General features: G+C 45.8%; 1 protein-coding gene across 2 annotated transcripts in view; it reads left to right on the forward strand.

The window, feature by feature from the left end:
* The window catches only part of LOC108939091 (MICOS complex subunit mic25a-like), a 63,166-nt gene that overhangs the window by 24,925 nt on the left and 10,466 nt on the right, over positions 1-27,775 (forward strand). For both annotated transcript variants that reach the window (XM_018760215.2, XM_018760216.2), the window contains exons 6-7: positions 3,133-3,203; positions 20,866-21,001. In XM_018760215.2, the coding sequence (XP_018615731.1) occupies positions 3,133-3,203; positions 20,866-21,001 (207 nt within the window). The remainder of the gene's footprint in view (positions 1-3,132; positions 3,204-20,865; positions 21,002-27,775) is intronic.

The raw sequence follows: 27,775 nt of genomic DNA on the forward strand, positions 1-27,775 counted from the left end.
TAATCCAGGCACCTGTTGTGGAGAATCACAAGCACTTCGGTGAAGAGCTCCTTTTCATACCCAGGTCTTGCTTTAAATATACAGTGTGTAAAGAGGCCAAAGCTGGACGGCACAGCCAAGTATGTAAGCGGCTTTGGGAAAAGCGTCTGCCAGGTACCTGGGAAACAGTGAAGAATCATTGCGGTTCTGTGCTCAGCAGTGGTCTCGATGGAATCCAGGAGTCCAGATCTGCGTCTCACCCTTTTCCAAAGAGCGTCCAGTAAGGTGATATGGTGGGGGGGACCCGCTCCCACTACACACCCAGTGCACACCAAGTACAGTCCACCTGTCCTACCTGTTTGCACCAAATGCCACGCCACTCTTATAGGGATCCTAGTGGCAACAGGAGCCACCCAGGAAGCTGTGCTCTTAGGTGAACTGCTTCTGAGTTCTGCACAGTATGTTTGTGTATGCGTAAATCCACAAACGGTAAACATTGCACTTCCTAAAATTTATAATTCACCTGGAAAATAAGATAAAATAGCCTCATCTGTAATAAATGAACTGATGTAATCTATTAGTACCTACCTGTACCATATGAAAAGCCTTTTTTAGAGGCTCTCTGTAGGGAGCCCTCAATTTGGATTTCTGCTTTTGGTTGCAGGTCCTCTTTCCGTGGCCTGAGGATGGGGACGCTGAGAGGTTTAAGATTGGTGTGAATGCAGATGGAGGTGTGTGTGCAGCCCTCTGACAGTAACTCGTGATGGGGCTGCGTGTGTGGGGAAGGGGGTGTATCGGGTGGTGTGAAATATGAAAATGACTATCTGGGCCATGCGGGAATTGATGGTATTAAGCAGTGATCCCATCACTCACCCCCTCACTTGTGTCACTTATCCCCCATGGGGTGCACGGAGGATGGGGGAATAAAACATGATGAACCACTGGAGAGTCAAAGTGTCACACTGTGGAGAGCAGCTCTAAGGGAGCGTGGTGCAGGTGCTGTGTGTGCCATCGTAGTAACATCGGCTATTAAGATGCTGTGTCCTTCAGTGTTTGTGTCCCTGCTGCCCACATATCCCCCCCCCCCCGTCATTGATCAGCTCACGGAGCTATTTACAGTGATGAGGCTAAGTACTTTATAATGGAGCATCACTGCTAAGTGCTGTAGCCAGCAGTGATGAAACACATTGAGCCACTAAACTAATCACATTCCGCAGGATATTAGTGTTTCCTCACTTGCGCTGCAGCTGCTTGGCCAATGAAATTGGGGTTTTCATTAGTTACTCATTAGTTCCCCGAGTTTTCCATTGAAATGTGGCATTCTCTTTAAAACAGCTGTACAGATACGTTGCCCATGCGTACAGTCCTCTATGTATATATTTAGTCGTTTCGCAGACACTTTACTCCAAGGCGGATCATAGTGCTTCTTAACCAGTATTTAACTGGCACCTTAATCCAAGGTGACTGAGAGCACTAGATACACCGCAGTGAACTTCGCACTCATTCACACATCTGTGCTGCAGAGCACTGTAACACACGCACATATACACCGTGGGCAACTTTAGCGTAACCTGAAACATGACTTTGGACTGTGGGAGGAAAGTCACACAAACACGGTGGGAGGGAACATGCAAACTCCACTCAGACTGAATGTGCATCAAACCCATGTCCTGTGGTACAGCCCAGGAGCTGTGAGACGTGTGATTTGCTCTTCCTAGTGGAACAGACATGTTGACTAAATAATATCTTCAATTGAGTAGTGTCTCGCTACTGATATTAATGAGCTGTATTTTAAAAAGACCTGACGTTACACATACAGTACTAGTCAAAAGTTTGAGTACATTTGTTGGAAGTGACCTTCCTCCCCCACACGGTTCATTTGGTTAACAGGTTTGATCAGGAGACGAGAGACGTGTTTTCCCAGCTGTTTCGGGAGACCGCCCGCGTTTCTTCGCTTTCACTCTTCTGCCCAGTTTGTCCCACGCAGTTGCTGCCCAGGTTGCTCATATTGTCTCTCACATTTTATGGATGCCGTGCGCTTTTTCTAAAAAAAAGCCAGTGGTGTTAACCATATGAAATACCTGCTCGTGTGGGTAATTGTAGGCTTGGCACAGGCAGCGGAGACATGGCAACGTACACAGTTGTGTTCCCCGCCCCCGCCATTCTCTACACTGCTGATCACCCCCCTCATATCACTGTCTCATTTCCACCAGGGCCTTGGCTTTTAAACTCCCATGACTTTGGCCGCATAACATTTGAACCAGAGATTTGCATCTGGACCAAAACATAGTATGATCGAGAAGAAATGTAATTCTGTCCACTTTGTGAGGAGAAGCTCACTCTGTCCATCTGGGCACAGTAATATGTTTGAGGGGCTGTCGCTCAGAGCTGCGCTTAGGCACTTGGTCCCTGCTGAGTCCCTGCTGCTCTTTTCCGAGAGCGCCGTGTCGGCCCTGGGAATCTGCGGAAAGCCCCGTGAAACCCCGAGTGCAATTAGCCCCTCGTACTTAAACCTTCCCTCATCTGTTCCTTCTGCACCGCAGCTCTCATCTTGTTTTTCCTCACTTCAGCTTAATAAGGTATAACAGCAAAAAGTAAGTTTTATTACAGATGGCAGTCATGTTATGTATTTCTGCTGAGGGAAAAATAATCCAAAGGGGTTTAAAATACCGTGAACGTGGAAGAGCAACATGTGATCCTGTAAGGTGAAACACTTTAGCAGGTGCCAGCTCCACAGGGGCTCCGCACTATTATGTTCCTACTGTGTTTTACATTTACTGTGTGTCTCAAGGTGTAAAATAGCTCTTCCAAGATACTGCCAAGGCCATCACAGAGCCAGAAATGGTCAGCGTCACACACACTTTAAGATCTGTTGTGCCCAGCAGCCACACCCCCTGTGAGGGAGAAATGACTGTGACACCCAGGCTCCCAAAGTATTTAAATTCCTCTTGCTTCCATTTAATTCCTCAGGCACCCTTGTGCAGAAGATGGAAGGAAACTGGTGTGTAGCAATGCCGTCTTCCTCCGACAGGAGCCGGTTTCCCCCATGGACGTTTGTGTGTCCACTGGAGTGTAACACCTCTGTGTTTGCCCCTCTGCCTCCAACTCCTGCATACATCAGTTACAGTGCTCTGTCCCATCCCTGTGTTCCAGGGCCTCGGTGACTTCAGAACAGCAAGCAGGCAGTTTCAGGAGGCAGCAGCCAGCATGGAAGCTCGTCTACAGTAAGTCCCCCCTTCCTCAAATCCACCCACATGTTCCAGTTATTCTTAGAGTAAGTGTGGTTCGGCCACCACACCTATTCATGAAATGATCTGCCTTGGAGTTGCACATAACTTTGAAACGGACTGGCCAGATTATTTTTCAGATAATGGATTCATGCACAGAGTTGGTGTTCAAGAAAATTCTGCAGAGGTCTGCAGCACATGTGAGAGGACGGCAGCATATCTGACATTGCACTGTTTAGGACATTTGTCTGTGTGTCGATCCACAGCAGCTTTTAACACTTGTAGCCTCATGTATTGACACCTTTCTGCATCCCGGCACTCAAAGCAGTTACTGTTTGCGACATAACATTTACTATTTTCATTGGGCTGATGCTTTCTCCAAGGAGACTTCCATTGCTAAAATATTTACAGTGTTTACAATGATTCACCCATTTAGACAAATAGCTTCTTTAGTGGAGTACTTCATGGTGCCTTGCTCAAGGTCTTGTACAAAGGGGGCTGCTTTAAGCACTACCCTATCTGGCGCACTCACTGGTCCACTCCCATCAGTACAGGACCGGCGAGCATGTGGTTTGAAACCTGTTCACGTTGCCCATGTCAGGGAAAAGCTGGCAGCCCGAGACAGTGTAATGAACATACATCCTGTGTCTTCTGTCTCCTTCACTCAGCGAAGCAGCTCCCTACTCCTTCACCTTTAAGGTCAGAGCAGCCTCGACCCCCAGCCGGCATGTACGTTCCAGCCCAGCTTCACATGGGAACAGATGAAGTATGCCTGAGATAATAACCTGTGCAGAATGCGTTCTTTTTCTCCATTTATTTCTAGGCCGTTACACGCACAACTCCCTCTTGCACTGTGCTGTAATGTAATAGGTGTTTAATTAGCGGGTGTTTAATTAATCAGTGTTTAATAATGGGTTTATTCTAAACTCCTCTTTTGAGCGCAGTCTTGCTGTGGCGAGGGGAAATTGCTCACCGTTGACACGGCAGTTTTAACTTGTAATTCAGCATCAGTGACAGATTTCCTGCGAACGGCAGAAATGAGTTTCTCTCTTGATGAGTTTTTTTTTTTTTTCCTCCCCAACCCATTTTATCTACTGTCATATTTGGCTGCGTTGTGTCTGCCGCTCGCTAAAAGAGGCTTTGATTCTGAAAATGAATAGGGGTCACTGCAGTAAAAGGTAGCTTATAACCCTAATCTGTGTGAACGCTTACTTAATGCTTTCCGGTGTGTTAAAACAATCACCAGGGTTGTCTCTTCTTTTGCTGCCGTTTTGCTGATGTGCACATGTGTATGTGAGTGTGCATCTGTCTCTGGCGGTTTTGAACAACCCTTGTAACCCTTGCTCTCCATTTCCACGTGTCTGCTAACTTCTAGTGACTCGTATGGTGGTTCTGGTGGCAGTGAGTGTCAGTACACGGGTCTCACACACATGCTTTTTTGCCTGACACTCCCAGTGTGGTGTAACACGTAAGGTTCACCTCCTCAGGAAGGTCACACCACCGTGATCTGAAAAGAGGACTGTTCTGGTGTTGTACTTCTGGTGCTTTCAGTAGTATAGCAGGCAGTGCTGGGGCCTCAGAACACCTGCACTGCAAACTTGGACTTGGGTTCAAATCTGGCTCTGCCTGCAGGGAGTTTTAATACTTTACTTGTATTTGTGTGGGTTTTCTCCAGGTACTCTGGTTTCTTCCCCAGTCTGAAGATGCATTTCAGGTGCATTTGAATAGTGTGTGTGAATCTGGCAGTGAATGACTTTGTGTTACACTACTCTGCAGTGGGGGGTGCGGTCCTGCTCTCTGGTGGGTCTGGGGTTCGAGCCCCGCTTAGGGTGCCTTGCGACGGACTGGCGTCCCGTCCTGGGTGTGTCCCCTCCCCCTCCAGCCTTACGCCCTGAGTTGCCGGGTTAGGCTCCGGTTCCCCGCGACCCCGTATGGGACAAGCAGTTCTGAAAATGTGTGTGTGCGCTCTGCAGTGTAGATGTGTGAATGGCTGTAGTGTGTCAAACACTGCAAGTCATCTGGGATAAAGTTGTCGGCTGTGTTAGTTAACAGTCACTGTACATCACTGTGGAGAAATGTGTCTGCAAATTGAAGAGATGTAACTGTGTATGACTTTAGTGAGGGAAGCAGCCAAGACAACTAAGTAGTATTGAGCAAGTGAGTATGAAGCAGTTGAGGGCTAGTACTTTACTTTGGGGTCCTACAGCAGGAGCTGGGATTTGAACCTATAACCTCTCACCCCAGAGGCAGCATCTCTAACCAGTGCGACAAGTGTTCTCTCAGTCAGCATTTGGATGATGGTGGTCCCAGTCTTACCATACCGTTGTACCAGGGCGAAACCTGCTTTCTACCTCTTGTTGAATCCCATCTCCTGCTATTGTACCCTTGATCAAAGTACTTAGCCTAAACTGTACCAGTAGAAAAATAACGCAGCTATATAAATGGTTAAATTAGTGTAAGTAGCTTAATACTGTAAGTTGCTTTGGAGATAATATGGAGAAAAAATAAATGCATGCAAATGTATAGGTCAAAGCCAGGGTAGATTTGCAGTTCAAGCTCACTGTTTGTATATGAAATATTATATATGTGCCTGCACCCTGCCTCCCAGAAATGAAATGTGCTCAAGTAAATGTGGATTTTTATTTCCTTTTCTTTTTTTTCTTTTCATTTTTTGGTGTCAGTAGTGGAGGTTGGGCAGCGTTCCGAAAGAAAGCGGCCGTTGTAATTTAGTTCATTTAACGTGCTGATGCTCTTGTCTCCCTTTTCACAGTAATTATCCGAAATGAGAGATGAAAGTGTTTTAATATGCTCCACAGTCATGGGGGGAAGCAGCTGGGAAGAGGGTAGCGGAGCGGTGGGGTTTGAGCCATGATGAGGACCTGCGACAGCACCTGGAAGCCCCCCTACGGGCTGCACTCACTTTCTCCTGGGACAAGTAAGCACGGTGTGTTGGTGCTTGCTTCCTGCCCATTGTTGCCAAAAAATTCAGTGCGTGCGTTCGTGTGCATGTGCCTCTGAGTGTCATGCATCGTGACCGATCCCACACGGCCTTTAGTCACCCACAGTGTCCTTCAGTAGTGCTGGTGACACTGCACAAGGAGAATTTCACTACCAGGATGGATCCTCTTGCCGTATTCCCTGAACTGCTCCTGTGAATTATCAAGCCATAACGTAAATTTTGCAGTAAAAGTACAGAATACAATTATAGACCTGTAAGCTTTGTAAGTCATTTTTAATCGAGGAGTCACCAAAGCACCCTGCATAATACAAAAATTAATAAATAGGAATTTTGCTGCTTCCCTGGCTGGTTGTGGTACTCAGCCTTATTATCAGCATATGGAAATGTATGACCTGCAACCCAGCTGAACTTGTCCTCCATGCGCTGTGAGACGGCGCTCTGTCTTCTGCTGCTGCTGTCACTATAATCAATGCTCCAAAAAGCGCCCGACTGTAACTAAGACTGCAGTGCTGTTCGGAGCAAAGCATATTGCAAGTGCGGCTAGAAAGACGTGTTAGTGTGGTGATATGGGTAATCTCTCTCTCTCTCTCTTTTTTTTTTTTTTTTTTAAACCAAGCACCCATTTGTCATCACAAAAAGACCCCTTTCTGAATTTGAATAAAAAAATAGTGTGTACATATAAATGACTTTGGTTGCATAACACCTGACGGAATTCAAAATGCATAGCAAAGTCTAAATTTATACAAACTGTTTCGGACTATTTTTGAAAATCAATTAATTTTTGAAAATCTGTTTGCCAAGGCACCAACGAATAAACCTTTATTTTCCAGGTAGATATTTTTAAATGATAATGCAATAATTATTATTTAGTGTACCTGTGATCATTGGGACGCTTTGAAGGGTTTCTGGGAAACTGCGAGCTGAAACGGAAATGCTGAAATGGAGCAAATTGGCAAACGCTGGTTGAAGTCATGGGATGTGCTTAGTCAGGCGGAGAGCATCGCTGTGCTGAAACGGGTGCATCTGAAAAGCCCCGAGGAGCTAATGAGGAAGGGCCAAGTAAAGAGGGAGTGAGAGAGGACGAAGATGAAAAGCCTTCCAGCTGGTCAGACAGCGAGAGCCCGGCGCCAAACGGACTCATCGAGCTCCCGCTTTCGATCACCACCGCTCATTAGTGTCTAAAAATGGCCTCCGCGTCCGTCGCGCCGCAAGACGCTCCTTTGGTGAAACATGTCTTCCTCGCCGTGGCTCCCAAAGTATGCGGCGACGCGCCACCGCACACGGGTATTTTCATTTCCACATTAGCCACATGTTTACTTCACATTTGAACGTCTTATGCGCTTCTGTCCCAATTTGGAACTTTCGTTTGACACTTTAACAAGTAAGGCACTGCTTAAATGCCGTGTGTACAAACATTTAGTTGTACACCTTCCTGGCGCTTAACGGCGCGTGTGTCAGGACTCGGTTAATGGATCCCCTGGGTGCTCTCATACCTCTCTGACGTGAAGAATGCCGCATGTTTATTTGGGACAGCAGGTGGTGTGCAGTGATTGTGCAAGCGGTCTTACGACCAACGTGTTGCGTATTTCAACATTGTAAGTTCATTCTGGGGAATGTGTCACACTGAATTTCCCCAGCTAGTCGGACCATGTGACAGAACAGAGTTGTCGGTATTCCTCAGTCAGGTTCAGTGTCTGTATGTCAGTAAAGTGTCCTTGCTGGTGGGGGGTTGGACACGTCACACGGACATCTTCGGCAGCAGCTGGTGACACAGTGGTTAAAGGGATTGCCTTGTAATCAGAAGACCAGAAGTTCAACTCCTACCCTGTCATACGGGGCCGAGAGAACCGGGATGGCAGGACCCAAGTGCGGAGTCATTCGTCTGGATTCAAGGGATAAAGGCAAGTTTTCGGAGGCGGGGACAGGTGAATGGTCGGTAGATCGGCAGTCGGAGTCAGAGCGAGGATCCATGGATGAAGTGAAAGGTCGGTCAGTCAGTGTTGGAATGAAGATTCGTGGACGTGGTCAGGAAACAAAGCGAAGGGACGAAAACTGGAAGATGAAAATGGAGAACAAGTGTTGAGTGTGCACTGGACGTCACGAAGGATGGCGGTTGTTTCTGACGAGATTCTTCAAAGGTATAGGAGCTGAGGAGGGTCTTTTAAAGGGTGAACAGTTAGTCAGGTGCTGGACCAGAGTCAGGTGCTGTCGGTTGAGTTGTGGGCATGGACGTGACATACCCCTGCTGTAGCACATCCATTAATGAAGGTACTTATACTGAATTACTGCAGTAAAAATCGCCTAGTAGTGCAAATGGGTAAATCACCATAATTAGGTTATATGTTGTTTTGGAGGGAAGTGTGAGCTAAATTAATTATTATTCTTTATTGAGCTGATGCCTTTGTAGGACTTATATGATAGTTTTGTACAAGCAAAAGTGCCTTCAGGGTTCCAGGATATCAACCACCTGATGAAAGTATATAAGTAAACGGTGTTGTAGCCACCATATCCAAATTTGACAGTAGATAACAACCATAATCTATTTGTACATGTATTTCAAATAGTACTCATTGCAGAGTGGCACAGCACATAATTAGCAGAGTGATGAAAGGGAATTGTAGTGAAATAAACTGTCTGGCAGCTGAGGAAAGGAAAACAAAAAAACTTGCAGGCCAAGGAAATGAGAGGGAAATAATGATGGACACAGCAGTGGTTGTGGTTATGCCCCAGGCAGGACATTCCCAGTGTGTAGGGACAGCTGGTAACATTTATGGTGTAAATGTTCATGCACCATAACTTCATGAGCATCCACAGATAAGCCTCTATACAGCTGCTACTCAGGCATTGTATGTGATTGTGTGTGAATCTTGTATTATTAAAAAAAAAAAAAAAAAAAAAAAATTGTAGGAGGTTATCAGGATTCATCCTGCGTTTTATGCACCTACTCGAGCAATGAACATTGGTGCATCAAGTGGAAGGTAACAAACGAGGTTTACTTAAAAGTCACAGGTCTGCAGCCATGTCTCTTTCTCTTAATGTAAAGCGCAAATTGTATTTTTGCTCAGATGTACGTCGCTTTGGACAAAAGCGTCTGCTAAATGAATAAATGCAAATGTGTACCAAGCCCATTACTGAGACCACTCAGTCCAGCATTGAGATTCTTTCCCCCATTCAGTTTTAGTGGTTCTGCTCCCTAGCTGCTCTACCCACAGCGTGTTGGGCCTCCACCGTAAGCCGGGTGGTGCTGACTGCTCCATACCTGTTCACAGCAGTTGTGTGGCTGGAGAAGCACTGGTTTCTCGCCAGGTTTTCTCGCACGTGCTGCGATCTCGTGTTTCTACCTCACGCTCCTCAGGGTGGGACGCCTCTTCGTAATTATCGACAGTCCGCAATTCAGCCGCCACCACAGCAGAGAACATTAGCACTTTCTCAACGCTGAGATAATGCCGTCTTTTACCATTTCTCACCTAGAAACGTGCTGCGAAAGCAAGGTGGATGCCCAAAATGCAGCATGCTGTCAAAAGTTTATTTTGGTACCACCCTCTTTTTTTCAGCAAGCAGGTGCTGTTCTGGTACAAAGCGCTGCACAGATCTTCCGGAGGGAGCCGGAAACATGGAAAACCCGTCGGCCAGTGCAGGAAAGACCTGAAAGCCATTCATTGACCACTTTCTGAAAGGCAGTCAGTCTGACCCCCTGAAAAGTATTGATCACAAACTAGGACACGGGAAAATAGCTGTGAATTTCAACATGTGCATTTAGGTTCTTGGGGAATGGAGCAGGCATGTGTTCGGCAGGAGCAAGTGAAGGGTGACGTTATTGTGATGGTCGTGTTGCAGTTGTTCCGACTGACTTGCTTTGAATGAAGCGTCAGACTCGGTTTTCTTATTTTATTCAGTCGCCTTGCGAGTTCTCTGACTGTGCACATGAACACAGAGCTCACTAGGTTCTCCATCCAAGTGTGAAGAGCCACTTCATCATTTACATTCCCCTACTAGCAGAGGGCTTCTTTAACAGCGCTGCTATCGTCATTGACCATAGTTTTGTGAGAAACTTTTTTTACTTTAATAAGCTGTTCATCGTAATCGTGTGATATGTGCATATATATCATAATTATATCATAATTAAGCACTTTGTGGCCAGTTATGGGCCAGAAGTGACCACATGGGCTAGACAGAGATGAAGGATAACAGGTTTAACCACAGAAAAGAAGGCTTTGATTGGAAAGTACATCTATTTATCCAGCCAATGCCTTTCTCCCAGATCACTTATAATGTGAAAGTACTTGCAGTGATTTACCCATTTATATAGCTACTGCGGGTTGGACCAGGTCCTGCTCTCTAGTGGGGCTGGGGTTCGAGTCCCGCTTGGGGTGCCTTGCGACGGACTGGCGTCCCGTCCTGGGTGTGTCCCCTCCCCCTCCGGCCTTACGGCCTGTGTTGCCGGGTAGGCTCCGGTTCCCTGCGACCCCGTATGGGACAAGCGGTTCAGAAAATGTGTGTGTGTGTGTATAGCTACTGCAAGAACAGTGGAGTTTAAACTGGGTCCTTGGAGTCCAAAGGTGGTGGTTCTAACCATTACGCCACCCGACACCCACATGAAGACAACAACAACAAACAAAACCTCAGGCTTCCAATAAACTGCCTCATATAGCAGGGCTTGACTGTTTTCACAGTAGATAGCTGCTGGTCCTGTTCTTCTTGGCCCCAGGCAGGCAGTGGGATCTGTCCATCCTCACTCCCACCATGGCCAAGCAAGACCCTAGACTGCACAGCTTCATACCTGTTTTTGTTGTCATGATAAAAAGGGAGTCAAGGGTGCATCTCTCCCAAGGTGTCTTGCGTTTGTATAATGTGTTTCTGGAGCTGCATAATGGACCTTGGGGGTGAACAATGGACAGTGGTGTCTTGATGCAGTTGTGTTTTTCTATGGCTCTGCATTCTGTGGTTTCCTGGCATCAGAGTATTTTGCAGGGAATTCCACATAATTGTTAATAGATGCTTTCTGAAGTTACACAGAACATTAGAGTTGTTCGCTCAGGTCATTTTCTGTATTAGCTCAAAATAAATAGTTTTTTTTCTTACGCATATTGGGTTATTTTAGTTAACATTGGTTAACATTTGTGCAGAATAAAATAATATTGAAAGGACTTACTACTCAAATTCATAATGAAAAATCCTTTATCATGTTGAATGCCATGAGCCAATGAAAAGCATTACGTTCAGAATATTCTCCACCAGAATTCCACGGCTGCAAAGCAAATGTCAGTTTCTGTTTTCAGGCTTCTGTTCCAAACCAAATAAGTCCTCCCTTGTTGTTTACATACAGAAGTGCAGATCACGCAGTAGTTTTATGTTAGCGCACCTTATTTTCACCGTGATTAAAATAGAATGTTAATCTCCCAAAGTGTTTTGTCAGCAACATCAAAACAGCAACACTTTACTGTCAGTAATGTATGGGAATTTCACCTAGAGAATTGTTTTTCCACATGGTTTTGAGTGTTCTGTGTGTACATTTTCATGACATTCAGATTTTTATTTCAATATTTTGTGACAAAATTCACTTTGCATTTAACCCCTTGCAAACGATTACTGTACATTAACATGCATAGACTCTAGTTTTACACACACACACACACGCTGTCTGAAACCGCTTGTCCCGAGTGGAGTCACGGCACACACCTAGGACGAGACGCCAGCCTGTCACAAAGCACCCCAAGCAGGACTCGAACCCCAGATGTACCAGAGAGCAGGACCTGCTCAAGCCCGCTGCGCCCCTCTGACTCTGCTTTTACTTCTGGTTAATTTCTCTGTTTTGATTATTTTGGGTGGTGAAATACCAAACTAGTGGGCCAGGCTGCGCAGGTACGGACCCTTTGGAAGGCTGTGGCAGCAGCGCATTGACCAGGTATACCACGCTGTGGCGCAGCAAGCAGCGCAGGATAATTAGTGAGTCCAGGTTCATTAGTCCGTTCAGGGGGAAAGGATGCGTTAGGGCAGGCTCTGCAAAACCCACTGTGAGCAGATCTGAGCGAGTTGCAGGAGCCGAAGTTCTGCCTCACTGTACTGTGCTGAAAGAGGCTCTGGCATTTCATTGTGTTAACTACTCCCCAGCGGCATATCCTAGAGTGAGGACCAGGGTTTGAGCCCCTGATGCGCACTGTTAGCTCATCAGTCAGGTGGGCTCCTATGGGGTGGACAGCACTGTCCACCAAGAGCGTTCCTTCAAATTGGGAATAAAAGGGATAAAATTCAGACATAAATCTAACTAGATGGCTTGACTACATAATCAAGCTCATTTGCATCTGCTGATGCATATACTTTCTCATGTGGGACTGGTCAAGCATGTACATCTTCTTGCTGCTACTCTGTGTTCAGATTTAAGTACATAGAAGGTCCCTGGAGAGGGGTGTGATGAGAAATGTGAGGGTGCAGTGATGATAGAGAAAAGCCTTTGTGTAGAGATTGGCGAGTGAGACGAGCGCAGCTTTTACCTTGGTCGCGAAGGCCACTGCCGCCAGGGCAGTAATTATCCTCGGCTCTGAGGTCCATCAGCGAGTTGAGTGCCAGCTCTTTGCCCCGACTCCTCCAGGCTGACAGGCCCATGCGGAAAACGTGCCGTACTGAAGGAGCGGGGCTCTGCTCAGTCAATTGAAAAGCTGTCGGAGCTGACGGTTTCTCGGTGCTGCTGGAGATAAGGCGAGGATCGTGTTTGCTGGTTGAGCGCTGCCCGGGTCAGGGGAGGGTGCTTCTAATCTAGCTAATTCAAGGCCCTGATTTGGAAAACACGTCAAGCGAATTCTGTGTCGATAAAGCTTCGCGATTTTTTTTTTTTTTTTTTTTTGCACCTGTCAGCAACTTTTCCAGGAGTTGGTGCCAGGTAACATTTGTTAGAACCGTCTGGATGCAGTGATGGTGAATTAGGAGAGCCATAAAAGTAAGGCCGCCTTAACCACTGAGCCCAGGTGTGTTTGGCACACTTTGCCTGCCCACTCACTGCACTGCAAGGCCCAGGAAAGGGTCCATCCCTTCCTCATGTTTCACACCTCTCACTGTGCTCCTTACTACATGAGTGATAGTGGTTATTTCACACCATTCTGTAAATCTTCCCTGTAAACCTCTTCTAAACAGATCATCTCACTGTCTGTAATTAGACCTATCAGAGCTGGGTTCTTTTTATTAAGCATTTAGCTGATGCCTTTGTCCAGAACAGTTTACAGTGTCGGGTTTTTACACTAAGCCTCTTACACTGATTTACTCATTTATGGAGCAGAGTAATTTTTATTGTGTCTATTGAGGATAAGTATACTTGTCGAGTATATAAGGGAGCCCTATACAGTGAAAAACCACTGCAACCACTTATGAAAATATATATACCTTTTAACACAACAAGCTTTTTATTGTGTACACCACAGTTTTTGCCCAAAATGCAGCTATTTTACTTCCACAAGTTGTGTTTTATACTGTACAGCAGCATCACTGCCTCTTTCGGGACAAAGATACGCACTTGGTGTCTCAAATCCAAAAGGTGTTTGTCCGTAAGTTGTGTCAGGCTGACTTTTCTTACTACATCCGGTGTATTAACCTGTAAATGATACTGGAAACACACACTGTCTGAAACCACTTGTCCCAAATGGGGTTTCGGCGAACCAGAGCCTAACCCGGCAACACAGGGCATAAGGCTGGAGGGGGACACACCCAGGATGGGACGCCAGTCCGTCACAAGGCACCCTAAGCAGGACTTGAACCCCAGACCCGCCTGAGAGCAGGCACAGGCCAAACCCGCTGCGCCACCGCACCCCCTCAAACTGGAAACGGTGGCAAATAAATAAAAAATAATTCTTAATCTTGTGATGAAATTAAGGTTATCTGTTGTTACTAATGGTATACAGCACCACTTAACAGCATAGTGTCTCCATGCTTTGCAAAGCGAAAGACATCAGCAGTGATCTTTTGAACTTAATTTGTATCATATAAACATCTGATCCAAATGCTCAAAATGTCTCATAACAATGTTGGAAAAGAAGTGCAAAAGGCACCGGGAAAGGTTGCAAAGGCAAAGCAGCAGTAATTTAGCACAAAAATTATGCATTATACCCTATGCTGGGCAGGGACCCTCTCCAAGGTGTACCCTGCCCCACACCCAGTGCTTCCAGGATAAGGTCCAGATGACCGCCACCATCGATTATGACTAACAGGCATTCATAATGAACAATTAATTGAAAGTATAAAATAGAAAGACGACCTAGAAATACTTTTTCGTTACGGATATTGTAAAATATTGTGGTGGTGTCATGTGTAAAATATCTTTTGACGATTGAATGAGTTTTACACGAGAGTTGTACCACGACCATGGGTACTACTGGAAGAGTAGGATTTGAACCCAGACTTTCCTAGAACATGAAAAGTCAAGAGTAGAAGGAGCGAGGATGCAACCTTGTGACTACACCATGTTTGTAGGAATAGAAGACGTCTATTCTCACCACTTCAACAAATAGAGTAAGATTACACTAATTCATCCTAATCTTTGTTTTTTCTTCCAGTCAGTTTTAAGAACTACACTGAAAATGCGAAAAATCAGCCGACAAAGTAAAAATGTATGAGTTCAAGTTCAGTATAGTGTGTTTAAAAGGTTAACTGCAGTATGCCTGACTCCACTCCTTGCCCTGGAGATCAGGCTTACTGCGTTTACTCTATTGGACCGATACGATAAGGATGAAATCCTTGAACCTGGGCGTGGGAGCTCAACAACAGCACTGGAGTTACACTTGTGTTTTTGAGCCATGCAAGCTTGTTACGTTCCAGAAATATAATGTAAGTACTGTGGCCATTAACCAGCGACTGCACAGTGTCAGTCCTAAATTTCTTTATACAAATAATTAATTACTTAATGAGACACATGAAACAAAACAAACCTACACAGAAACTGTGAGAATAGCTGCAAAGCTACACACAAGAACTCATGGCGCTCTACCTGATTAATTTGTAGATGTTTCCTTTTTATGAAAACATTTTGGCTATTATACCCTCACTTTTTACGGTGGGCTGGGGGTGCAGTGTTTAGCATTGATGTGTCGCAGTTCCTGTGCTGTGGATTTGGACGTGGCTTCCGGTGCAACTGTCTCTGTAGGGAGTGCGTATGTTCTCCCTGTGTTTTTGCTGGGTGCTCTGGTTTCCTCCCACAGTTCAAGAAAACATGTCTTTTAGGTGAAATGTTCACCCCAAAATGTGCTGTGTGTGTGTGTGTGTGTGTGTGTGTGTGTGTGTGTGTGTGAGAGACTCCCCATCCAGGGTGTAATTGTGTATCCCAGAGTTTGCTCCACCCCACTGACGACTTGAGCTGGGTCAGCAGTTAGTGTATCATTGGTTTTGTATTATGTACGGTAATATTCTCCTTTCTTTACACAAAAAAGTTTATAAAATTGTTTGTTGCTGGGATGCGGAGCAGCATCTGATTCACCCAGTAACAAAGCACAACTCTGGTTCCTCATCGGATCTCCTCACCCTGATAATCACTGCTGTGTCTTACATTTACATTTATTTATTCAGCTGATGCTTTCCTCCAAAACAGCATACAGTGTTAAGCTACTTACAGTTATTTACATGTTTCTACAGCTGGGTGATTTTTTTTTTTTTTTTTTTTTTTTCCCTTCATCAGCTCAGGATAAGTATTTTGCTTAAGGGGTCTTATAGTTGGGGGTTGGATTTAAATGTGGGTCCTGCAAGACTTAAAACAGTAGCTCTAACCACTGCAGCACTTTCTGTCTTGTTTTCAGAGTATTGCTGTGACATTTCTAACACATTTACTTTAGACAGGTTTGCTGTGTTTCTGTGGTACATTGTGGGGCTCTGTGGTGCCCATCCTTACAGCTGCGGTTGGAGGTCTGCCACTGAGCTGCTGAACACTTGTTCAGCCTGTAGTCTTATGCCTGAATCACTGGTGAGTGCAATTTTGCAGTGGTTTGACTCACAGTGCAACATAACTCCTTCCTTCCATCCTGTTTTATTTCTTTCTTTATTTACTTCTCTGCTCTTTATTCCTTTTTCAAGCCCAGCAGAGCTACAGAAGTAAGGTTTTGTTCAGCCGCGACGCTTCTGCTGGAGAAGATTAAAAATAATGGGAAACGGCACTAATTAACACTTAATCTTGATGCGTTTCATCGTTTTACTTGGTGGCGCGCCGCACGTGAGCATCCGGCCCATTTCCCCTGCTCGCGGCGGGTTTGGTGACTCGACTAGTATTGTTCTGAAGGCTCTCGCCTTGGGTGCGGCATGGCGCGCACGGGCAACACGCGCACGGCCACGGAGATGAGGCGAGCCAATTTTCTGCTTCAGACTCCTTTATTAAAGTGCCTGCACTATCGGGCGCCTTCTCTCCCTGACGAAGGCAGTTTATTTTAAATGAGCGTTCCTTATCTGGCAGCACGAGCAGTGTGGCCCCCTGTATTAGTTTCCTCTGCAGGGTAATTAAAGGGAAGGGGGGGCTCGCTCGCTGACGAGGAGCTAAGAGGTTCAGACTTGTTGTCCCATTAACATGGAGAGACAACTGGTTGATGGTGTATTGTCATCCCCTCACCCTCTCTCGCACCCTGCACTCTCGGCTGATGCTCTTTCCATGAGGCTGCATCCACATTGACTTTGCTTGATTGTGCGCGCGCTCGTGTTTTGCGGTGCCTTCTGCGGTTTCGCCGTCTGTCAAATTACTTTGCTCCCGTCCGTCAGATTGTTTCACCCCATCTATCAAATTGTGCCCGGCGGCTGTACGCCGAGGTTTGCGCCGTTCTTCGCTAACGACGATAAGAATGCGAGTTTCAATTACTTCCCAGATTATATTAACACAGCAAACTCAATCATGAAGCCGAACTCAATCTGTGCGGTGGATCTGGTTTGTCCAATTAGGTGTAAATTAGTTAATTTAAGTGCCTTTTTCCTTTGCATTTTACCCTATTTCTGCCAACCAGTTATTACATTTCCTTCGGTTCCCCCCCTCGCAAAACAACACCCACCTGTTGTGACATGCCGCCCACTTCATTCTGCTCTACAGATGATGCAACATGCATGGGGAGATAATATAACACGCGTGTGTTCTGTAAGCACCCAGTTTCCGAAGGGGGACTCCAGCTGTGATGGGCCAGCAAGTGGTACATTGGATACAACTGTCATCTGGCAATCAAAGGGCGTGGGTTTGAATCCCCCTCCTGCTGTGGTAGTGCTGATAAAGGTGCTATCCCTGAGTTGCTACAGTAAGAATACCCTGCTCTATAAATTAGTAAATACTTAGTAGCTCAGTGTAAAAATCAAACAGTGTGAGTTGCCTTGGAGAAAAGTGTGGCCACATAAATGAGTACTAATACCCAGGGGACCACAGGCCAGTGTATATTCTCTAGGCTTCCTCACTCCTGGGGTAGCATGGCATTTCAAGGACTTGAACCTCAACCCTTACTGTTAAGTGCATAGCAGTTTATCAGCATTTCTGCGGGGAACTTCTTAAGTGTCCTTTTGAGCTGAAGCCAGGTGCCCCTAGCAAAAGCCAAGTGAAGGGTTAGGATTAGAGTAATATTGATTGCATCCACAGAGAGATCCTCACACACTTAGAGTACTGATGTGTGGAACAGAGCACTAACATTATGGACACAAATATGTAGCCTGGGTTTTGGTTCAGATGCTGGGGAGAACCTACCATAGTACACTTCACTATGCTACTTAGTCCAAGTACACAGTGACACCCATATATCCATCCCTTCATCTGTCATCAATAACTGGGAGAGCAGCAAATACTGTGAAGTGCAGAGCTGCACCCTTTGTACCTGAAGGACTCAGGTTCAAATCCCATCTTCTGCTGTTGTACCCTTGATGAAGGTACTTACCCTGAATTGATGCAGTGAAAATTATCTAGCTGAATAAATATGTCACAAGTAAGTAACTTAACACTGTGAGGCTTTTTTTTTTTTTTTTTGAAGGAAAGTGTCATAAATGTAACCGCTTCTCCAGTGCAGTGCTGTGGTGGTTCAGTGATTATCCTGGAAGCACAGCATTGTGAGGCAGGGTATGCCCTGGATGAGACATACACGATGACATACTAGTAAAAATAATGATATTCAGACTGTTTAGCCCCCAGCAGCAGCTGCTCCAGGAACCTTGTCTTCCTGTGTGTCTGCGCTCCTGTTCTGTCGTGTGTGATGATGCAGCTGTCTGGCAGCAGACACCTCCTGTGGAAACTCGTAGCTCCTCGCACAGGAGAACCAGAATAGCGGTGTGTTCACAGCTATGTTGTGATGTTCAAGAGCCTCTTTGAACGTATTGGTTGGATGCGTCCACGCAGCCTGTCGTTGGCGCTTCGGACGGGCCGGCAGTGCTTGTGCTCCACAGTCGAGTAGGGGCACGGGCTGAGCCATACTGCGCTGAATCCGACTACGCGCACCGTGCACGTGTCACTAACGTGTTTGTTGAATCTGTTCCATCAATCTCAGAGGTGTGCAATCAGCGACATGTTTGTTTAACCACTCCTGCATCTCCTGATGGGGTGCAATCAGAGCAGATAATGAGGGTGTGCAGGAGGTCCCCTTGGCGCCCCACCCCTGGGATCGCACAGCCCTCTCCGTGGGGACACGGGGTGGCAATTTGCATGCGGAGAAACTGCCTCCTGTTTTTTTTGTGAGTTTTTAGGGGGAAATGTGTTTTGGGTGTGTGTGTGTGTTTGACAGACTGCATTTGAATTTGTGAGGTAGGAATATACCCCCTATTTGTGTCTTATACAAAGATGCTATAACTGCTTGACAGGCGGGCGACTGCAATAGTACTAATAGCACTACACTAAGTGCTAATGCGCATCCCCAACTGTGACAAGAGCGCCCCCCTTATCCATCAGTCCACCTGCCTCCCCCCAACAGCTGACGCCCAGAGCAGTTGCCAAGGTGACAGTTTCTCACCTCCTCACAGTTATTTATCATTGTTTTGTGGGATGCTGTCACAGTGTTGGCGCTGCATTAATGAATATAGTGAGTGAGTCTCCCCATCGGAGAGTGGGGTGGGGTGTGGGGGGGGCAGCCTTTGTGGAAAGTGTCAGATTGGGTGTTTTCAAGATTCCTGGGATTTACATTAGCTGTCTTGCCTGATCTTTACAGCCGTAGCTTAAATGAGTTGCCAGAAATGGGGCTGAGGGTGCGAGAGGGGACTTGAGGGTCACTGTGGTATTCTGGGGGGTACGGTGGTTCCTCTTTGCACTTGTGTGAGCGAAGGGCACGGTGCTGACATTTACGAGGGCTGCGGAGCTGCACCACAACGCCCGTGTGTTTGCGTGCGTGTCTCTACGTCCTGACACACAGTGGCGTTGTCCCGAACCTCCACAAATTATCAGCAGTTATTGGGAGGGGTGAGGGAGGGATTCCCCGTCCGCAAGCCATTGGGTGACAGGAGCGTTGAACCTGTAATTAATCTTGCGGTTCAAGTGCCGATTGACTGAGGCAGACATGAATGTCTAATGCGCTGCATGAACCTGGCATCACCAGTTGTGGGGGAGGTGCATAGGGGTGTCCTGCATCTCGCTCCTTCTCGTCCGCCTCCCTTCTTCTGGTGACAGCAGTGATGAAACAGCCTGCAAGCAGAGGCACTCCAAGAGTTATGAAAGTGGTGTGTGTGTGTGTGTGCGTGTGTGTGTGCGTGTGTGTGTGTGTGTGTGCGCGCGCGCGCGCAACAGACTCAAAGGTGAAGAGTGCTCTTTGTTGGGGAGGGAAGCTCTTTCCATTTCCTTTTGTTTATAATCACCATGCAGAGACAAAATAACTCCATGCTTTCCATGTGAAAAGACAGAAAATGTCTTAAATGTCACCTTTATTACTAACAGGCTAATTACTTTATTACTAGCAACCAAAAGCTGGTGCCTTGGTATAAAGTAACTCACACTGTTGAGTTTGCACACTAAGTTGCTTACAAAAATTTAAATTTAGCACTATTTATTTATATTTAGTACAATTTAAATTTTATTTTAAATCTATTTAACTGATGTTTTTGTCCAGAATGACTTACGGTGTAAACCTACCTACAATTATTTACCCATTTACTTGCCATAATTTACTAATTTATACAGCTGGATAATTTTTACCTTATCAATTCAGGATAAATACCCTAATCAAGGGTTTGACAGCAGGAGGTGGGATTTGAACCGTTGTGCTTAGTTTGGAAGGAAATGGCTCTAAACATTGAAGTACCACTACCTGCTGAGATATTTAAATTTATTTTATTTCTTCAAAGTGACTTACAGTGATTATTATCAAGTATTTAAAAGACACCCTTTATTCAAGTTGATTTACAGTGGTAGGTACACTACAATAAACTGCTTACAGCCAGTCACTCACTCACTAACCACCCCCACCCCACCACCACCACCACCACCACACACACTCAAGGTGGTTTAGTCACCAATTCATTTCAGCACATGTCTTTAGACTGCGGGAGGAAACCAGAGCACCTGGAGGAATCCCATGAAAACATAGGAAGAACAAGCAAACTTCACACAAACTGGGTGGGAATTGAACCAAAGTCCTCTCGCACTGCCCAGGTGTTGTGCTGCACATAATCTCCCATATATGAGATTAAGATATTATGAAGGTGGGGCAGTTGTGCAGAACTAGTAATAACCTGACCCTGAGCTGGCTGTGCTGTTACAGCAGTATGTTGGCTTTGTGTCCCCACCACTTTCCCCAGGCCCCGCAGCACGGAGCCGGTGTGCAGCAGCCTGCAGGCACGTGTCCTCCACTGCTACCGCGAGAACCTGGGGCAGACCCTGCGCTGCTCCGACGTGGCTAAGGAGTACATGCAGTGCATCAATAAGGTCACAAAGGTAAGCTCTCCATTGTCCTCCTTAGGTCCACACAGCACACACAACAGGAGACAGTGGCTGCAGCTGTGGGGACACTCACATGGGACAGGCTGGAAGTTGCTTTTGAGGACGGATGAATGTGCTTTGTGTGTCTGATCATGGTAAAGGTAAGCAAAGCATGTGATGTGTGAGCGTCCTTTCAGGGCTCAACGGTGTCTGTACAAATGCATGTTGAGTGTGTGTTTAAAACACGTTTCGAAAGCAACCAGGAATGCTGTCGGAGTCGGCTCTTATTTAGAACCTTTGGGTGACTCCAAATATTGTTTGTGTGTTCTTTCTTAGTGAAGCAGTTTTTTCTTAGGTGCTTTCAGAAAGTGCTTTGGATGTCACATGTTCTTTCCATTTCTGATGTAAAAATCCTGCTGGTTCACTCTTCTCTAGATGAGTAACATGGACAGCATGTGGCATAGCAGTAAGGGATGTTGCACTGCAGTTAGAAAATGTCAGGACTGCACCCCTTTTCCTGCTGTAGTACCCTGGACCAAGGTATTACCCTGAACTGGTAGAGTAAAAATGACCTTGCTGTATCAATGGGTAAATCAGTGTAAGTACCTTATTCTACAGAACTAACATTGTAAGTCATCTTGGGATAAATTAATTGAATAAATTTCTAGTTTGTGTTTCTCCTAACCAGGTAGAAGGGGAAAAAGATCATAAATGTATTATAAAATGTGGGCACACACACACACACGTCTAAATAATTTCTGTAGGGCCTGCACTTATTAGCATGCAATGATGAACCATGATCTCACCATGACTGCTCTACAAGCTCCAGCTCTTTACATGCAGCGCATTTTTATGGAAAAAGACCCCAGTGTGCCTTGACGTAAGCTGCATAGCTAAAAATAACAAAACGACTTGATTTTTTTGTTTTGAGTCCCTTTCACACGTCTGTCTTTGTCACCAGCGGTGGTGTGGTGCCCATTGACGAATTTGATCTGCAGATCATTTGCTCCGCTACAAGCTCGTTCAGCTGCTCCGCTTGTCTCTCAGAAAACCACTTTCAATTACGCACATCAAGACGTTTACCTGCAGCGTTGCTGCGTCCACATTAGTACTCAGGCAATGAATCACAGCAGCATGACCTGCCGCTTATTATTGCTTTTAGAAAGGAAACGGGGAAAGGATAAAAATTAAAGGATTCCAGTGCTCAGAGGGCAGAGGGATTCCAGTGCTCTTCTATGGGGCAGTAGATGAGGTCCATACAGCTAATGTTTGCAGGTAAATATATTATTTTTATTTGTTCTTTCAGATACTTAGAGCTGTTTATGCTGTTCATATCTCCAACAGTGATACAGCTGTTGGAACTGAGCAATTGAGGCTTGAAAGTGGTGCCTTGCTGAACCCTGGTTTGGAAGTTGTTTTTTCATCAAACTTCCCTCACAGTTATTGAATTTTGATTAATTTATTGAAGAACACATGATTTGGTGTTATTATGTGGCACAGCGGGTAGTGCTGGTGCCTCACAGTGCCTGGGCTGTGTGATGAGGCATATTTTCGAATCCAGCTCAGTCAGTGTGGAGTTTGTATGTCTCCCCATGTTTGCATGGGTTTCCTCCAGGTGCTCTGGTTTCCTCCTACAGTCCAAATACATTTGTTTCAGGTTGATTGGTTATTCAACATTTCCCATCGTGTGTATGTCTCTGTGGATGAGTATGTGTGTGTTAGTTAATTGCTTAATTGAACGATAGATAACTGTAAGTTGTCTTGGACAAAGGATTCAGTTAAGTATGAGTTAATAATAATAATAATAATAATCTGGAACCTGACCTGTTGGAGCTTTGAAGCTAAAATTTGAAGTCGGCTCTGACTCAAAGCTGCTTCAGACTCCTCCTCCCCCCAGGCCCTAGTGACACCTTCAGTCTTGACATCTTCACCCATACCTGTCTTCTTGCTTTTCTGACAAAACAGGTCTCTTCTATTTTTTGGGGCAGTCAGAGGAGACTATGTGTGCAGACATCTTCAGCTGTGGAATGAGTGCCTGTAGCGTGGGCTCCTCCACCCAGATCCGGCAGTCCAAAGGGAGGAACTGGCTTATGGACTAATTGCCTGATCCAGGAGCCCTGGTCCAGGGGATTGCCCAGCCCTGGTCCTGGTGGGTCAAATAAACTGGCCAAATAAAGTGAAACAGTGTCCAGTGCTTGTTTAACATTTACGGTCCATAGCCATCAGTGGAAAGCTGACTAACTCCACTGTATTATCACCAGTTTGCAGGGAGAAGTATAGAGTGCTCCATTTGGCCTCAACTTCCCTTTATGGCTCACCTGTTCTGCATGGCAGTATAGGTATAGTTGTGTTTGGAAGGTTCCACAGCACAGTGTTACCGCATATTTTGCTATAGCGTGACTTTAATGGCTAATTTTGCTTGCACATATGAGGAATTTGGCATTATCTAGTCCCCGTCACACATATTTGACATAAAGAATGTATAAACATACAGAGTAAATAATGTATAGGTTTTACATGTCTCTCTCGCTTAATTTCAACATACAGATGCTCCTCAACTTACGATGGTTCGACTTATGCTTTTTCGACTTTACAATGGTGAGCTGGTGATAGACGTTCAGTAGAAACCGTACTTTGAATTTTGATTTTTTCCTGGGCAAGCGATGTGGTGCGATACTCTATTGCGATGCTTGGCAGCGATCCACATCTCCCCCTTCTGTCACACAGAGGTGTGTATTAAATGCATTTTCAACTTAGAATGGGTTTCGCGGAACGTAACCCCATCGTAAGTCGGGGCCCACCTGTATATGTGAGTGTTTGTGTGTGTGTACATGTGCCCACCTTATGAAGGTAATGCATTCATGAGAAACTCTTTCTAGCGCATGAGCTCAAATGTTTATGTGCGTGTGAGACAACAATGGGTTTTTTTTGGAGGTGAACAGAGTGGTACCGTAGACTTACTTTCTGCCTCTTTCCGCGCATGCGGACAGCAAGGGGACAGACGGCTCCTCCCTCAGCTGGTGCACGTGCTCAGCTCAAAATACAAGAATGTAACAGTCGCCACATTTGGATCTCACTCAGTATTTTTGCTTTTGGCAGGATTTACAACACAGTGTAAATAAGAAAGATCAGTAAAGAACTTTGGTGCGTAGCTGGACTGGGATGTGGGTGCTCACCTGTGACCCTTCTTTTATTCCAGACACCACACAGAATCAAAGCACAATAATCAAACATAAAACCATAATTGTCAGAAATTTTTTAAAAATATAATTAATTTACCTTAAAGTACAGACAACACAACTGGTCATCATCTTGTATCTGGAGGTGTTACGTGGAGGTGGAGGCAGCACATCACCGATGGGTTCAAAGCTTTTAGATCCAGAAGGTGTGGGATCATCTACATCTTGTTCACCTTCTGTTTGCTTTTTTTCCATCTTATTCATTCTCCACTTGTCCATTCCATTTTCCAGATTTGGGTTATTATATGTACTGCAGAGGTTTTAGCTGGTTTTAGCTGCAGAAGTTGTCAGATTATTGTTCTCTTAGTGTGAATGAAGGTTATCTTGAGTCACGGTCATTTAATGTGTTTAGTGTTTTTTCCTTCTGTTCAAATGTAGTTGTGTGCCCACCTGTCTCTGGTTAGGTGTTAGGCGTTTGTGTGTGCATGTGGGTCTGTCTGTGTGTGCGTTGTGTATGTGGCCCAGTTGCTTTTTCGAACGTACGCACGCATAAATGAGTGTGTTTTGCTTCCTCAGTACAAGTGCGTGTGCGAATGTGGCTTCCTCTGACGGGGCTGCAGCTGGACCCCACGCTGACCATTTCTGTTCTCACAGATAACACCCTTACAGGTTTACAGTTAATTAAACCGCTCCGTAAAGCCCTTATCTTCTGTCCCCTACAGGGTGGTGCTGAATAGCCATTTATTTAGAAACAGTTTGAGTTCTAAGGTTTTTTTTTTCTTTTTTTTTTTTTTAAATTAAAAAAGCCCCTGAACTGATGTTGCTGTTGTAAATTGTTGAATCCAAGAAAGACTCTACTCCAAGCAAGGAGGGTCTTCTAGTGGTCAGTGCCCCATGGGGTGGGGTAAGGGAGTGCCTTGGGTCATGGGCTTGTGCCCCTGTGAGTGCACTTGTGTTCTCTCTCTTCTGTGTGCATGTGTGTGTCTGTCTGTCTGTCTGTGTGCGTGCCTGTTGTGGAGTCTACCTGTGTGTTAGCTCACCCTAGCAGGCAGGCCCAAGGGGACTACCCTGGTATGCTCCCATGCTTGTTGTTCATTTAGTGGGGCTGCAGACGTCACCACCACCTCACCATCTCTCATGGCTTGTCGCTCAGCCCCAAGCTGCCCCCGAGTCTTCCTCCCAATGTCTCCTCATTTGGGCACTGAGTGTCTTCCTCTGCCCCCTCCCCACCATCATTAGTGTCCCCAGAGCTGTCCATTAGGATGCCCTTGCAGCGTGGTGCTGTCAGGTTACGGAGCACATTAGCTTTGATTCAGTCCCCCTTTGCCATGAAATCTCACCCATCCCCAGCTAACAAGCCCTGGGCCGTGGGCTCTTTGGCTCTGCGAAGCCGTGAGATTGGCAGCCGCCTTTCAGGGAAGTTGGCGACAGCTCCTGGGTAGAGGGGGCTTATCATTGGTCACCATGGCACCGATCGGTTGCTGAACCTTGCTGGAGAGCGGCTATTACTGTGCGGCACCACGGTGCTCCCATAGGGTGCAGTGAATGTAGGCACCATAACCAGCAAAAGTTCTTTCATTATCAAGGCCTCCATTTCCATGGAAAAACATTTTCATAGCCTATCAAGTCCATCAGGGACCCAAATGGGTGGCATGTTGCTAATGATTGATTTGACTGCAGCTGTACCTTTGTAATTTGTTTTAAATAAAGCACATGTAACAAGTCTCTGTCAAGAAGAAACATTAACAAGTGAATGAGCCTTAGAAGGAGTTTTGTTTACAGTGGGGCAGCATATGAGAAAGCTGCGCGACTGGGTGGATGGAGTGCTCTGGCACTGAGCCTCTCTTGAATCAACCAATACATGTCTTTTTCTTCTTTTGTGAAAGAGCCTGAGAAGGAATTTTGTGTACAGGGGGGCATAGCAATGTCAAGGGTTAACAGTGCCTAATTTGAAATGATGCTATTGGTCCATGGTGTGTGTTTTTCTGTGATACTCAGATGGCAAGAGGAGTCACTGACCTCTGTTCCCTTTCTTATAATCCTTCACAGTCCCCACTCAGCTCCAGGGGTTGAACGCTGGAAGGTTTTCCTCTCGCCCAGGGTGGAAGTGCTATAACTGCACACAGCTGCTGGAACAGGCTACTGGGTGCATTACTCATGCTGACTTCAATAAGGTGGCACCAAAAACATCCCCCTCCGCTTCTTTTGACATGAGGAGGCGTGCACACTGCCATGAGCTAGGGGTTTCAGGCTAACTAGGGCCATGGTGAAGCTGTGCGTGGACAGGCAGGCGAAGGAGTTCCCTTGCTTTTTGGGAGATGAGGAAATGTACATTTTTGACAGCAGGGGGTGATGAAATGCAGGTTCTCCCTGGAGCTGAGATGGGGGATCCTGGAGGTGTTTTTCAGAGGTGGGCTGAGACCAAGGAAATGATCAGCACAACTAGAACTGCTGCCTTTGGATCCAAAGGTTGCAGCTTCGATTCTCACTTCCAGCTGTAGTACCCCTGAGCTAGGTCCTTACCCTAAAATTGTTCCCATAATATTGCCCAGCTGTGTAAATGGGTAAATAATTGTAAGTGCATTAACATTACAGGTCACTTTGGTGAAAAAGCATCAACTGAATGAATAAATGTGAATGTAAATTGCTTGTTTGGTTGCCTCCCCTTGCCTCTCCTGCAGGAGTCACAGTTTGCACTCCTCCCTCACTTGTAGTGTGGTTTCTGTGGCCAGGCAGAGTGGCTCGAGTCCGAATGGAGGTGCTATCGATTAAAGTTTTTGCTTTGTCTGAGGTCTGGCAGTAAACAGCCTTCACCTCTTTTCAGAAGGGCATCGATCCACCGGTGGGCTCAGAGCACCGAATGAGTCCCGTTTTGAGACCATTATCTCTGGCTTGCAGTAGCTTTATTTTTCTTGTCTTTGTTTTGTTTCCAGATGTGTATAGCTTACTGGGAAGCAAATTGCATTCCCCATTCTTTAAAAAAAAAAAAAAAGAAGAAAAAAGCTGTAACTCAGAAACTTTTAGTGTGTGCTGAAGGAGTGATTGGGGTTCAGCTCTGTCTAAGTTGAGTTATTGTGTGGAGCAGCCTGGACCAAATTCACAGCTGGTCAATTATTCTTTGTTCAATGTCTTACAGGGGATTTCACTCATGGAATCTAGTTTACTCTTTGTTATACAGAAGAATAAATCAGAATGGTATTGTTAGCGTGCTTACGTGTGTGTGTGAGAGAGACTTTGTAATGTGAATAATCAACATGCTTTTCTCCTCTATGTGAACAGACTGGGTGTTAGTGGACCAGGACCGTTCTTGTAATGTGAGCGCTAGCAGTCCTGTTCTGTGCAGAACCAGAGTAGTGGGATATTTTGCTGAAAGGAGGAGCAGCTGATAGCATAGTAGTTACAACTGCTGCCTTTGCACTCTGAAGTCACAGGTTCAAATCCCCCCTCCTGCTGTAGTACTGACCAAAGTGTTTACCCTGAACCGATTCAGTGAAAGTTAGGCAGCTGTATAAATGGGTAAATCAGTGTAAGAAGCAAAACACTGTAAGTGAGTTGAGAGAAAAGTGTTAGTTGAGTGAATGAGTGTGTAAAGCTGAAATTGTGCTATAGT

Source organism: Scleropages formosus, chromosome 19 (genome assembly GCF_900964775.1).
Source record: "Scleropages formosus chromosome 19, fSclFor1.1, whole genome shotgun sequence".
Lineage (NCBI taxonomy): Eukaryota > Metazoa > Chordata > Actinopteri > Osteoglossiformes > Osteoglossidae > Scleropages > Scleropages formosus.